This window comes from Ahaetulla prasina, chromosome 1, assembly GCF_028640845.1.
Source record: "Ahaetulla prasina isolate Xishuangbanna chromosome 1, ASM2864084v1, whole genome shotgun sequence".
NCBI lineage: Eukaryota > Metazoa > Chordata > Lepidosauria > Squamata > Colubridae > Ahaetulla > Ahaetulla prasina.
Window position 1 is genome coordinate 73,933,391 of NC_080539.1, and position 15,698 is coordinate 73,949,088.

General features: G+C 38.3%; 1 protein-coding gene across 4 annotated transcripts; it reads left to right on the forward strand.

The window, feature by feature from the left end:
- The first annotated feature begins 5 nt into the window (after window positions 1–5).
- On the forward strand, window positions 6–14,267 carry FAM98A (family with sequence similarity 98 member A). 4 transcript variants are annotated; one of them, XM_058164075.1, is made up of 9 exons: window positions 6–104; window positions 499–603; window positions 4,818–4,966; window positions 5,345–5,479; window positions 6,484–6,668; window positions 7,829–7,909; window positions 8,959–9,075; window positions 11,003–11,170; window positions 12,515–14,267. In XM_058164075.1, exons 2-9 carry the CDS (start codon window positions 551–553, stop codon window positions 13,289–13,291), a joined length of 1,665 nt encoding a protein of 554 aa, XP_058020058.1. In that variant the 5' UTR covers window positions 6–104; window positions 499–550; the 3' UTR covers window positions 13,292–14,267. The 4 variants fall into 4 exon arrangements, with proteins under 4 accessions (XP_058020058.1, XP_058020077.1, XP_058020068.1 ...); XM_058164094.1 differs by having other exon boundaries at window positions 38–104; window positions 544–603; XM_058164085.1 differs by lacking the exon at window positions 6–104 and adding an exon at window positions 175–318.
- Window positions 14,268–15,698: the final 1,431 nt, after the last annotated feature.

The window sequence follows — 15,698 nt, forward strand, 5'->3', positions numbered from 1 at the left end:
GGGGGAGAGGGGGCTTTCCTTGTCTCCGCCCTTTCCCCCCCTCCCCTCCCCTCCTCTGACATGCCAACCCAGCAGCGTTCCGCGGCGTAGCAGCTGCGCAGGAGGTGGGTGCAGGCGCTGGGGAGGGGGGGTTGGGGGGGTGCAGGCGGGAGAGGGGGTGATGGAACCCCTTCCGCCCCCCCTCCCGCCTTTGCAGGGAAGGGGAGAAGGGAAGGTCTACTTCTGAATACAGCCCTGTATAGATAGCGAGGTTGTGTGGAACCGGGGTGGCGGCTTAATTTGGGGGTCACTGTAGCTGGAAAAGAGAGCCGGAATTCGGTGGGTCTCTCGTAGTACAAGGCGCTCAGAGTTCAGGTGGGGTAGATTTGCCCCTTATTCGGAGGGGGGGAGAAGGGAGGGAGGAGACGATGGAGGAAAAGGCTCATTCCACTCGGAGTCGGTTAGATTCATTGAATCTTTTTTTCTCTCTCTCTCCCCCCCCCCCCCAATCATTTGCAGGCTCCAGAGTTTACTTTTCGTTTTCCTTTTGTGTTCATTCTGAAGCCCCAGAATGGAGTTGGAACTCATGGAGAATGACATTTTAGAGTCACTTGAAGACCTCGGGTGAGTATCAGAAATATATATATATATTTATATATAATTGGATTTTTTTTATTCTTTCATAAAATCATTTTTGGCGGGTGGTTTTTTTAGCATGCTCTGCATCTCTTGGGGTGATCACAATGTCTTCTGAAGATATTCTCTTTTTCCTGGCACTTAATTCCCATTGGCTGTTTCCTCCTCTAATCAATCAACTTTAATTGCTGACTCTTCTTTGAAGTGTCTTCTGTTATTGGGGGGTGGGGGATGGGAGATTTCAGTTGGCTTTTTAACGAGATTTGCACCATATACAGGAAGATCCACTCGCTTCACTCCAGTTAATGATCTTGGAACACCTGATGGTAACTGAAATCAAGTTAGAATGGAACTAATCTAGATGGAAGACAGCTAGGAAGACTCCTTCTAAGGAAGGCAAAAAAAGTATATTTATGATGGCGGAGGAGGATCTCAGAATATACAGCTGCTGCCCAATATGCCCGAGAGAGTAGACTATATATGTTTAATCTGTCTAATATTACAAAATTATAATAAATCTTTGCAGAGAAAATCCGGAAACTTAAATAACTGTAGGGTTGACTTCCTGTGATCACAGCATCTGTTTTAGTAATATTTATAGTAAATATTCCTGAAGGTTTTAATCTTAGACTACTGAAAATAGTAGGGTGGTAATCTGTGATACAAATGTAATACTTTTGAGTCCTGTAGAGAATACGATGGTGTATGCACGTTTCTGCAGAAGATGTACACTTTAGAACTTGTAAGTAAACAAATATATACACAAGATTCAACAAAGTGCAGAAGATTATTACCATTATATGCAGGCTAGAGAGGAGCATCTGTAGCATCAGAATGGTGGGCAGGACCAGGTGATTAAAGCTCTACCTCCTGTGATGTACATTCAGTGCATACAATTCAGGTTGAAAAGAATGAGATTTCAATCAGTCACACTCACCAATTTGCAATCGTTGACTCTTGAAAATGCTTCTGATAGCACGTTGATGTGAGCAACATGTTGCAAAAATGTCTAGATCAGCTTTCCTAGCATAATGACTTCCAGATGTGTTTATGAGAACTACATCTAGGCAGCAATCAAACTGGGGAAGGTTGGATTGATAGTCTCCTCCAGTGGTGACTAGCAGGAGCTGAACAATCTTATAGTAATTTTAAAAATAGTAACAGAATAGTGTGGGAATTAGCATTCTCCTATTTTTGTGGCATATAAAAGTGTTGGTTAGAGTGCAGTACTGCAGGCTACTTCTGCTGACTGCCGGCTGCCTGCAATTTGGCAGTTTGAATCTTACCAGGCTCAAGGTTGACACAGCCTTCCATCCTTCCGAGGTGGGTAAAATGAGGACCCAAATTGTTGGGGACAATATGCTGACTCTGCAAACCACTTAGGGCAGTAAAAGCACTGTGAAGCAGTATATAAGTCTAAGTGCTATTACTATATAGTGGGAAACTGATGTTCAAACAGCTCTTGTGCTCACAGCTAGTACAATAGGGGTTATATATACACAGAAATGAGTTCTAAAATACATCATGCTGTGATAATTATTCAGTACACCTAAGGAAGCCGTATGAACAGATAAGATATCATGGTTATAGAAGTAGTTCTTGCTTGGCAATGGTAATTGGGACTGGAATTTCCATTGCTAAACAATGTCGTAAAGCACAATGTTATGAGACTACATCATTTAGTGACAGCAATGATTGTGATTTTTTTTTACTTCCTGCTGGCTTCCTCATTGACTTTGTTGTGGAAGCCAGCACAGAAGGTTGCAGATTGTGATCTCATGATCATAGGATGCTGCAGTGGTCAGAAATCCAGGCTCGTTGCCAACCACCCAGATCACAATCATGGGGGCCCTGCAACAGCTGGAACTTTGAGGACATGTTATAAGTACCACTTGTTTGGTGCCACCACTGTTCAAATGGTCACCGAAGGAGTGGTTTTTAAATGAGGACCATATATACTACAACATCACTATCTTAAGTGATGTTTTATTGCACTTTTATAATTCCTTTTCTCTGGAAACTGAAAGTTGCATCTATGGACTTCTCCCTTAGTTTTATCCTCACAGCAACATCTTTATGAGATAAGCTGAAAAAATGACTTAACCTCCCAAACTCTGAGATCTGTTGTTTAAAGGAGAGTTGAACTTGGATTTTCATGATTTAGGTCCAATGCTCAAATAATTACACTATACTAGTTTTGTTGAAATGATCTTTTTCTAGCTGTTGTAAACTGATCGAATCAGCAGTTTTGTATGATCACCAAAGACAAAAAGTGCCTAACAGATTTTTTTTTAAGAACCAGCAGTGATCTATTTTGCAGTACAAATCTTCAATCGTAACTAGAAGTAGGAAGTAATATTATAACCATTGTCCCAAAGATGCTTTTTCAAAAGGCAACTGGACTTTCTGGTTTTTCTTTGAAGAATGTTTTGCTTCTCATCCAAGAAGCTTCTTCAGCTCTGAGCTGAAAAAGCACCTTTGGGACAGCCATGACCTGGATGACTAAGAATCTCCATAGACATTATAACCATTGAGAATTGTCACATGTGTATGGACTTGGAATCTCAACGACACATTTTTAAAAAATCTATAATTAACCTAATATACCAGACTTAGCTGAGAGTTTATTATGGATGCATAAGAACAACAGTAATTTGGATGAGAGATGCTTTTAAAAAATATTTTTGTCTTAAATTTGAACCTTGAAATTTAATTACATTTTTATTAATAAATTGTCTATGACTTTCTATTATATATTGTTCTTAAATTTAAGCATTACATAAGAGTCTGTATGGAACATGACAATTTAATAAGCACATTAAAAGTATAAACACTTGCTTAAGATTTAGTAATATTTAGTAGCAACTTGAAGAGAAATCCATCCTTAACATTTTTTCACTGTGTTAAAATTATTTTTCAAAAGTGAGTTTTACAGTATTGCCACCAAAAATGAAAAACCATTCAACTTGATTGATAAGTTTCCAACATTGTCTATTTTAATATACTGAAGTAATATACAATCAATAGAATATCTAACACCATTTCCCCCCAGGTGTGACCAGAGAATTGGCATTTTTTTCCATCATTGCATAGTACAGGTCCTTGATACAAGGAGCTCAAAAAGTTAAAGAAATCAGGGTAGAACATCATTGAAATGAGGAAAAAGTAAATATGCATGTAATAGAACTTTGAATTTCATGGAGATGATATAAAATTTCTAAGCTCATTTATTTGGCAGGAAGTTTCCTTAAAATCAGTAATGATTATTTCCAATTACAACCAATTATAGGTTTGCAAGTTATGATCACTTGTTCAACTGTTTAAAATTATAACAGCTCTGAATGAGGGGGACTTTAAAGCTGGTCTGTGAAGTTGCAGCCATCACACAACCTCTATGATTGTGATCTGCATTCTTGGTGCCCAGCTTGCAATTACGACATTGCAGTGAGCCGTGGTGAAGTGATCGCGCCGTTTGCAAATTTCTACTTCCCACAAGGAACTCAATGGGGAAATGGGCAAGGAAAGGTGCAAATCGCTCCCATAAGTCACTCCTGTCACTTTTTCTCCTGAGGAGACTCCCACTATAGAGTATGAGATTGTAGAGGTCTCGTGTTCTATAACACCCCTCATCTGCCCATGATCCTTAGCACACAACCTCAGCACCCCCATCCACTAGCCTGCAGCCTTTGCTTAGCCACCAGTGCTTCCCACTGCCTGCCCACAGCTATCACCTTGCCCCTGCCCTCAACACTGGTCCCTGGCCCCCAGTCCCTAATGCTCCTTACCTGTCTTACTCCTCCTTCTTCCTGCTTAATGATCTGTATATCCCCGGGGTTATGATGGCAAGTGTGACTGCTGGGATTGTCTAGCTCAGGGGTCTCCAACCTTGGCAACTTTAAGACTTGTGGATTTCAACTCACAGAATTCCTCAGCCAGCTTTGCTGGCTGAGTAATTCTGGGAGTTGAAGTCCACAAGTCTTACAGTTACCAAGGTTGAAGACCCCTGGTCTAGCTAAGCTATGGAGTCATGTGATGGCATGCTTTATGACTGCATCCCTAGTGACCACAGTCCTGGTCCAAATTGCTGGCGCAATCCAAGGACTATCTGTATTGTAATTTCTGTTAATATATATACAATAAATTGAGTATCCTATACATTGCATAAGGGATTTGAGATATCATGTGTTTGTTTTGTTTATTAGTTACAAAGGTCCATTGTTAGAAGATGGAGCTCTGACCCTGGCAGCTTCTGGTGGAGCCACTTCCCCTGAATATACCAAACTCTGTGCTTGGTTGGTTTCAGAGCTGAGACTGTTTTGCAAACTAGAGGAAAATGTACAAGCAACTAACAGTGAGTAATCGGGATCCCAGCATCATTTATACAGTTTTGTCATTCTTACTAATCCTGACATTTATTATGTATCTCCTTCGGTATTAATGTAACAGTTTTTGTACCTTTGTGATAAAATAACTATTAAGCTAATAAGAATAGTCCCATTTATGTGCATATATTTATTAAGAATACCAAAAAAAGTTAGTTTACTATTGAATCATTCCTTTTTTTCCTCTCCTTGTTCACAATGCATTATAGTTTTTAATTTTATTGGAAAACTTTATTATTTGTGTTTTCAAGAAAAGTGATGCAATTTAAACTTCATTAATCAATGTTGACTATTTGTTTGGACATTTAAGAGATGTTTTTATAACCTCACAATGTCTATGTCTTAAGGTCCAAGTGAAGCAGATGAGTTCCAGCTAGAAGTTAGTGGGTTACTAGGTGAAATGAATTGTCCTTATACAACACTAACATCAGGAGACGTCACCAAGCGCCTTCTCAATCAAAAAAACTGCCTCCTGCTCCTCAGTAAGTGAAATGAAACTTCAGAAAACAATAAAAAATGAAGAAAATAATTATATAGGTAGTATAGTATTCTGCAAACAGTGGTAACCATTAAGCCACTTTTGATTTTTAGAATCACAGGAAGGGATTAATGGTAATTGGAGAGACACTGAAATTGGATATGTTGAAGCACCAGCTTCAAGTCCTATCGGTAATGCATCCATGGAATAATGTAGTAGATTAAATTTTTTGAATTTTTGTTTAATTAGGAACAGGACAGTCCTGCTTGTGCTGTTGTTGATTGAGTTTGGTTCCTTTGGTCTGTAGACACATCAATGTTTTGCTGTTCATATTACGTAAGAACCTAGATTTATACCTTGCTGGAAAAGAAATAATTTACCACTAAGATTGTGTACTATCCTGATTTTTTAGTTGTTCTTTTTCATAGGATGGAATAACATTAACCAATAATATTTGAGTACCACTGTGCCATATCCTAGTAAACCAGAAGTCATGTAGCTACAGAATTGGCTGTTGATTCAAAATAAGCATATTTTCCCTTGCTTGTTAGGAATAAAATTTGCTGGCAAGATGATCTGCCTTGCCAGTTAAAAGAAATTCACAGGTGATGTTATGAAAGAGAAGGTTTTTCTGCAAGGCTATTGCTCATTAGTCATCGTTTTGGTGGTTTAGATTATAAACTGTGCTTGAACACAAATTTGTATGGTTAGTTTATGAAAAATACATGAAAATAAATTTCCATTTTAGCTATGTGATCTACACTTTGTTTAATTTTCCTTAATATTATATGAATAATGCCATGTTCTGACTCAATAATTAATTCTTCTCTGCTCTAGCCAGGGTTGTTACTGGCTATGGATTTATCTTTAGGTCATCCTATTTAAGGCTGTTCTTTTATTTAATCATTTGTCACAATGTAGCGTGTAAAATTATATTCTTGGCTTAAAATAAGTGATAGTTTTAAAAATGATCTCTGCTGTACTGAATGGTAACTTTTCATCTTTCAGCATACCTCATCTCAGAATTAGAAGCTGCTAAAATGTTGTATGTGAATGCTCCCCCGAAAAAAACTCAGGAAGGTACTGGTAGTGAAGTATTTCAGGAATTAAAAGGCATATGCATTGCTTTAGGCATGTCAAAGCCCCCAGCCAACATAACAATGCTCCAGTTCTTCAGTGGAATAGAAAAAAAGGTAAGATACTAAAGGTTTGAATATACAGTAACTTTCTAGTGCATAGGTAGTGATTACTGTGGCATATTATTATGGAAAGGTAATTAAAATAGGCACAAAGTAAGCCTTCTTGGGAATGGGAATAGCTGTGACAATTGTAGCAATATTACCAAAAAGATCATCTTTCTATAATTATTTTTAACTGGCAGAGATATCAAAAAAGACTATCCCACTGTATGCCCAGTTTGGCTTGTAGAACATGGTGTTCAGGTGCTATGAATTTTTGGTAATCTAATGCAGGAGTCTCTCACGTTTCCCCCCAGAATTGCTTAAAATCAAAAATGTTTTTCTGATGGTTTAAAAATATATTGATGTAAAAAACAACAACACATGAGCCCTCCGTGGTCCTACAACTTTCAAAATCCATAGGAGAGGCTTACATTTATAATGCCAACCAAAATGATACAAACATTGAGTTCTTCAGAATCCTCCAGTTTGGTGTTGATCCATGTGAGAAAGTGTAATGACTATCTTCATTATATTAATTTTATATTTTATTTAATTTTATAATAGAAAATGAAAAGAAGTAGTAAACAATTATGTTAGGCGCTGTTAGATGCTTGGCAGATTTCATATTATACTTAAGATTGCTGGAATAAAGAAGCTATTACCTATTTTTGAATACTATTAACTTTCTCCTTAAATGTTAAGTTTTGCTGTGCTACATGATGTGTTAACAATGGTACTGACATGCTATGGATTTTATATCATTCTTTTTACTTTATTTTGATTTCATACATTTTAATTTAGTTTTTAAAACATTGCAATAGATACCTATTCTTTTCTCAATACAGTTCCTGTATTGTACGATGCAATTGTTAAAAAAAAATGTCACATAGAATTCTTTAAAATATAGTAGCAGTTCCATTTGTAAGCAGAGTGGTGGTGGTAATTCCTTCTCTGCTCCTGCAGCCCACCCTTCTTCTCAAAATAATGGAAGATTGGGTGATCATCTGGAATAATTGTTGGGAGAGGAATGGGGTTGAAAAGATAAGATGTCCTTGAACAAACCTTGTCCTGTATTATGTTGATTATGCATAGATTTGAAACACAAATTTGAATATCTGCATATTTATGCTTTTTATCTATATAATCCACTAATACAATTTATTTTGTTACAGTTAAAAGAAACATTAGCAAAGGTCCCTTCAAATCATGTAGGAAAACCTTTATTGTCGAAACCATTGGGTCCAGTCCATTGGGTAAGGATTTGCTTATAAATCTCACTACTGGTATTAATTCTTTTCATTGGCACTGGTTGTGTACTTAATCTGTATTAAAACAACAAAGCATGTGATTTTTTTTTTAAATTGACTTTATAGTCAGAATTCCTTGGACATTGGGCTGAGGGAGGAGTTGGGGATATAACAGCTAGTAAGGGTCCTATATGTTATGGAATTGTGTGAATATTTTTCCAGATATGACCTTTGGAATATTATTTAACTTCTCTATTGTTTAAATTCTGGTTAGCTGCCCAAAATCATGTATATTTGGATGTTTATTATTTCCCATAATAATTCTTTGAATTGAACAACAGATTGAATTGTTCATGGTGTTTTAGATATTTTTTATAAGGTGAATTATTATTCAAATAATTTTTACATTTTTTTGTCTAGAAGACACAAAATAAGCTAAATGTTGGAAAAAACAGCTTAGAAAAATAATACTGATTGTTGTCAGATTTAAAACATAGTTTAGGACAGTGGTATCTAAACTTGGCTTAACATTTATGGACTTCAACTCCCAGAATTCCCCAGTCAGTTCACAACTTCTAATTGCCAAGGTTGGATATCCCTGGTTTAGAACCTCTAGAGCAATCAGACCCATGATAGGACACAGAGTTGGCCCTTGGGCTGTTCCAGAGGACCAGCCCCTGCTGCCCCGAGCCTGGCCACGTTCAACCAGTTGGCCGCGACAACCAGGCCACACCCACCCCAGCCCCCCAAGGGCAACAAAATCCAAACGTGTCCCACAAAGGGATTGAATTTGTCACCCCTGCTTTAGAGGTTCTCTGGAGTTTGTGCCCTACTGAATCTTATTCTGTTCTTTGTTTATCAAAGAAAACAGGAATTGTAACACACACACACACACACACACACACACACACACACAGAATCTGTTATTATGGGGATGAGTGCGATTGATACTTTTGCCTGAGTGATCCAATATATTTCTTTGAGGTATTATTTGAACTGAATCTGTAATACAAGGTTCTGAGAGATTCCAGCATACGTGTGAATTTTCATTTCAGGAAAAAATCGAAGCTATTAATCAAGCCATAGCCAATGAATATGAAGTTCGGAGAAAATTATTAGTGAAACGTCTGGATGTAACTGTACAGTCATTCGGATGGTCAGATCGAGCAAAGGTATAGTTTTATTTCTGTAGTCAAATTGTTTTTTTGAAAGTGTATTTGTCTGTAGTTAGACAACACCTATCTTTTGTAATTAACTCCTTTCAGTCAGGATTTAGGCCTGGTTATGGGGCAGAAATGGCATTGCTCTCGCTTGTCGATGATCTCTGTTAAGAGAGGGATAGAGGTAATGCAACCATGCTCGCTCTTCTTGACTGTCCAGAGCTGCGTGCAAGCCGTGGGCTGGACACGCCTAGTCTAAGGCTTTGAGGGCCCATTTATGGAAGTTCTTCTGTGCATATGGCCTGAATTTGAATCTATGGCACATCAATAATAATTATTTTATGCTGAATACATAGATCTTCCACAAGAATAAGGAATTTAGGAGAAAGTGTTTTACAATGAATGGGAGAAAAGCTGAAGTAATCCGAACGTAAGCTTTTAACATTATCATGTGATTTATATACATTAATTATATATTTTATATGCGGCCCAAAACAATTTCTCTTCACTCAGTGTAGCCAGGCAAATTGAAAGGTCGGCCACCCGTGGCGTAGACCAGGGGTGTCAAACTCGATTTCATTGAGGGCTGCATCAGGGTTTTGTTTGACCTTGGGGGAGCGGAGTGGGCGTGGCTGGGGGGGCATGGCCAGCTCACCATCACTCATATCGGGGGCGTCTGTGGTGGCCTGAGCACTCTGCAAAAGAAAACGGATTTCTGAGTTCCGTTTTTGGCTGTGATGGCCTCCTGCAACCATCTGCCAGCGAAAACAGAACTATTTTCGCTGGCAGAGGCAATGTGGGCCAGTCCATTGCTGTTTCCAAGGTGGCCCCGCGGGCCAGATTTAAGCACGCTGCAGACCAGATCTGGTTCCGAGGCCTTGAGTTTGACACTCCTGTCTTAGACCATCAGAGGACACAATGCTTTTCAGTAAAAGTACTAATTGTTACAGCCTTCTTTCCAATCCTGCTCACACTCATTACTGATAATAAACTTAGAAAATAAAATCCATTTCATTTGGCATATATTTTTGAACATAGATTTTGAGCATAGATCTGGAACGGAAAGATCAAGCAGCTATGGTTAAGTAGGATATAAGGTATGTAAAGTAGGAGGAGAAAGGAGAAGAAAAAATATGTCTTCAGAATCTTAGGCTTCTTTATTTGTTGCAGGATAGATTCTTTTTCCAAGATACCCTGTTTCCCCCAAAATATCCCCTGATAATAAGCCCAGTCGGGCTTTTGAGCACATGACAATAAGGCCAAGCGCTTATTTCAGTGTTCAAAAAAATATAAGACAGAGTCTTATTTTTGGGGAAACATGGTAGATTTTTCATAACTTTCAGTGACTGTACCTCTGCTAAAACCAGGGTGTAGGAACTACTGGTTGTCATGGAAATAAGATTTTAAACTAAAATGGCTATCAAGTCTATTGACAAAAGGTAGGGGGGAATTGTATTCCAAATTTAAAAGATACTTGTATATACAATGTCCCAACCAGGAGACAGGGTAAGTCTTACTTTATCCTTCTCTGATTGAATGTATTAAATGAACTTGATTTGATAGAGTTCTAGGTCAGCATATCTAAAAGCACCAGGTAGGAGACGTTAGACAGTTTATAATTTATACATTGTTATTTAGGCTGTTCACATAATATATAACAAAGCATTTCACCAACCTAAGTATGGTTGGTGAAACAAAGAAGAAACAGGAAAAATTTCAGCATCGGATAACCCAATGTGGTCAGAAAGTTTATTGTTTCATTATATACTACTTCATGAGTAAATATAGCCATTGTTATAAAAATTTGTCACATGTTGTTTCAACATAAGCCTATATGCTTAATAATTGTTTAACTGAGTATTTCATATAATTGACTCTCTTCACTTCTCTCTCTCTCTCTCTCTGTGTGTGTGTGTTTGTGTGTTTGTGTGTGTAATAGAGCCAAACAGAGAAATTGGCTAAAGTCTATCAGCCAAAGCGTGCCATCTTATCTGCTAAATGTGCTATATCTGTTGCACACCTCTTGGCAGCTCGGCAGGATTTATCAAAGATAATGAGGACTAGCAGTGGCTCTATCAGAGAGAAGACTGCATGTGCCATTAATAAGGTACCTGTGTTGTTCAGATGATGTTTTTTTTTAAATTTGTACGTATCTGTGTTTGTTAAGGAATTGCACTGGAAAAAAATTGTACTCATGCAAAATTTCATTATTTTCTGTGCATATATGAACATTGAGCTTCCAGCCTTTTCCTAGTTCCTATTACCAAAATCCATCCTTCCTTCCTTCCTTCCTTCCTTCCTTCCTTCCTTCCTTCCTTCCTTCCTTCCTTCCTTCCTTCCTTCCTTCCTTCCTTCCTTCCTTCCTTCCTTCCTTTCTCTAGGATTTATGACATTATCATATCAGAGCTGACTTCTCTGAGCTGGAAATGATCGGTCCTTAATGGCAATTGGTTTATGTCTTTATACTTGTTTGTAAAAGCAAGGTTTGAGTTTGTAAGCAAAACTAACGTAGTCATACTTGTACTGATGTACCAGCTAGCAAGCTAGTTCATAAAAAAATAATGTAATGCTTGATTACAGATGTACTCAGGGATGTAAAAATGCTTGCAGTAAATAATCTGTAACAGATACTGTAGATTACATCTGACATTAGAAAGGAGTAAATGCCAGGTTCGTTCCACTGAAGGATTTATTTGATACCTTTGGAAGCTGTATACATAGCCCAGTCTATTTTTGTACTCTATCGATCAGTTGAAGGCTATTTTTCCTTCAGAGATTAAAAACATATGTAATATTATTTAGAGTTTCAGACTTAGAGCTTCGCATAACAAAATCACACAGTTTGAATTGAGCTGTATTGTAAATTCATGATTGTGATTATGATATTCTTTAAATCCTAACTTTCCCCAAAATTTATTACTGTTCTGTGCACGAAAAATCCACATTGTGGCTTGACAATTTGTTTAGATTGATTGAAGAGGGTCACAATCTAGTCAAACCAAAATTGGAATATTTTGGTTTTCAGCCAAGACAAAATCTGGAAGGATATTACAGGGTGCTAATAGAATGAGTAGGCAAGACTGGTGGATCTTTCTTCCCCTCTTCTGCATGCCTGTATCCTAACATACCTGATAATATTCCCAGGGGTATCCTTCCCTTTCTCTCCCCTTTACCTCCCTGCCCCTTAATTGAAGCATAGTATACTCAACTGGCTAGTCTGTGCTTGGAACAGTTTGGCTATAAAATATTTTCCACATGCTTACAATCTTTCTCTTTGGAAGCTTCTTTTCCCTTGCTAAATCATCAGTTTGTATTTTTCATTGCAATGTTTTATGGTTTTTTTTTCCTTACATGGACTCAAATTTACATATATTTTTTTAAAAAAGAAAATGATATTTTGGCATACTTTTTCATTTACTTTTCTGCCATATTTGGTTTTGTTTCTTTTTAGGTTCTTATGGGCCGAGTGCCTGACCGAGGTGGGAGACCCAATGAAATCGAACCACCTCCACCCGAGATGCCTCCATGGCAGAAAAGGCAAGATGGTCCTCAACAACAAAGTGGTGGGGGCAGAGGTGGAAGAGGTGGCTATGAGTCATCGTATGGAGGACGTGGAGGCTATGACCAAGGGAGTCATGACCGAGGAGGCCGAGGAGGATATGACCAAGGAAGTTATGAAAGAGGAAGTCGAGGAGGGTATGACTCATCATATGGAAACCGAGGAAGTCATGAACATGGGGGTCATGAACGAGGCCGTGGACGTGGTGGCTATGACCATGGTGGCAGAGGGGGAGGAAGAGGAGGCAAACCTCAAGGTGGCTGGACCGATGGTGGAGGAAGTGGCTATCAAGATCTCTATAGGGATAATAATTACAGAGATTCCGGATTTCAAACTGGTGGTTACCATGGTGGTGGCAGCGGAGGTGGCTACCAAGGAGGCGGATATGGTGGTTACCAGTCATATTCAGGAAGTGGATATCAAGGTGGAAGTGGCACCTATCAACAAGACAACAGATATCAAGACGGGCACACCGGTGATCGAGGTGGAGGTCGTGGAGGAGGGCGAGGTGGCCGTGGAGGCCGTGGCAACCGAGGGCAAGGAGGTGGCTGGGGAGGAAGAGGTGCACAGAACATTAATCAGGGGGGTCAGTTTGAGCAGCATTTCCAGCAAGGGGGGTATCAGTACAATCAATCTGGATTTGGACAAGGAAGACACTTCACAAGTTGAGGCTATAAAAGTTTCTCAATTGGCAGAGCTCATGTAATAGTAGTCTGCTTATTTTTTCTTTTTGACTTAATATCAGTCGAGATGTCAGGCTGACCTTTCAAACTATTTGTGCATACATGAAAATATGGGTACACTGCCCAAGTCTGAATGCAGTTTTCCTCTCCAGGACTGAGAACTTTAATACAGCAGTCGAGGTTCTATATCTTAGTAAACTGGAGATTCAGAATGCATGGGGTGTTCATGCAAGTAATAGGAGAACCAGGATGCCTATCTTTTTACATGGACTTGTTTTTTCCCCCATGTAAACCCTTCTCTTATTTATATACCATATTGGATTGCTGACTTCAGATCTATACTGTAATGCTGCACATCTGTGTAGTTAGCTGTGCATAAGTCCAGTTAAGTCAGATGGATTTAAGCATTTTAACTATGCAAGAATTGCAGCCTTCTTTGCAAGGTCCTGGATTTATTATATGAGCTCTACTGCTGGTAACTTATTCAAGTAGCCTTATTGCTCTGACTGAAAACACATGTCAAATCAAATGTCCTGACACTCAATGCCATGCAAAATCATAGTTAGTCAAGCTAAGTTGTTAAGAGAGACTAGAAATAGCCCCATGCTTCCCCATATGTCCACCTTGCTCTCATCGATTACAAACCAGTTGGTCGCCTGATCAGCCTAACTTTTACTTGAAACTAGCTAGCAGTAATGGCAGCCTGGAACCATTTTTTATGCACTAATTAAAACCACTCGACCTGAAACGCAGAATTGGTTTCATTTTGTCATCTAACTTGAGATGAAATGCCCTTCTGCTCAGTTTGTTACATTTTTCTTCACTAAAAGTTGCATTAGTGCGCCTTGCCTTTATTTTTTTTTGGTTTATTTGCAAATAGAAATATTGTCAAGCTGTGAAAGAAAATGGCTGAAGGTGTGCTCTTGTAAAAGGTGAGCAATAAAAAAAATATCTGTTCTCTCTTTGGTTTATTGGTCCTTAACATTACAAAAATAAATGGCTTTGTTTCTTTAACGTGAGGTGGAAGAAGCATCTTAAGACTGTAAAAGAGAATTGGATTGATGGACAGTTCTGCAGTAAACAGAACTGGAGATGGGAAGAAGATGAGAAGCGTTCTCATCCAGCAGTAACTGATTGTGCTCTATTATTGATACTAAATTACTTCTGGCAGAGCAATTTTAGAAAGCTGTGAAAATGGGAATGGCAGAAGAAACACACTTAACCCACTTTTAAGTATATTGGTTCACTTTACAGGGGCACCAACTAATTTTTCGTCCAGGTTTATATTGCATTCTTTGATTCATCAAGCCCATTTGTTCCACTTCACAGTTACCAAATAGGTGCTAAAACTGTATTGAGAATTCTGGTCACTAGATTCTGAAAATAAGATATTTATAGCTCAGTAAAATAGTTCCTAAAAGCTCTGGTATTTGCAGCATAAAAATCTCGGTTTTAAAAATCTCCACTAGGTGCTGCTCCTGATTCACAACTCAAAAAAATATCTAATTCTTTAATCACCGAATTAGAAGACGGTGTTCCATATTACATGTAGAAAGTCCTGCATATATGTCTTTAAATTTTTGTGGCAACTTTTTTTTTTTTTAAAGGCTTCTGTGCATGGTGCCAATAGTGCAAATAACATTCCAAGTAGTTTGGTATCTTGGAAAGCTTTGCTGAATTTCCTGAAAATTACTACCACTTAAAATGGGTGGAGACACTGTTTTTAGAGATCTATAAACATATTAGGGGAATCAAAAACATGTAACAGTGAATTAACAGCTTGTACATTGTATTGTACATACTGACCAATATGTCAACATATAAGAATTACAGAACAGCTAGCACAGGCGGGCAATGCTTGCATAAGATATTCAGTCTATATAGGAACTATGATGGCATAAAATCTTGACGGGAAGAAATCTGCTATGCGAAAGTAACAAAAATTATTCAAAAATTATGGAGCTCAATTGATCTTTAAGCAGTTTTTCAAGTCTTTGTTTTGTATGTACAGGTAGTCCTCGACTTACAACCACAATTGAGCCCAAAATTTCTATTGTTAAGTGAGACATTTGTTAAGTGAGTTTTGCCTCCTTTTACAACATTTCTTGCCTTCATTGTTAAGTGAATCAATTTAACAGCTGTTAAAATTGGTAACATGGTTGTTAAGTGAACCTGGCTTACCCATTGAATTTGCTTGTCAGAAGGTCGCAAAAAGGATCACATGACCCCCGGGACAGTGCAACCGTCATAAATATGAGTCACTTGCAAAGTGTTTGAATTTTGATCACATGACCATGGGGATGCTGCAAATGTTGCAAGTGTGAAAAATGGTCACTTTTATCAGTACCATTGTAACTTTGAGCGATCACTAAATGAACTTGTAATTTGAGGAC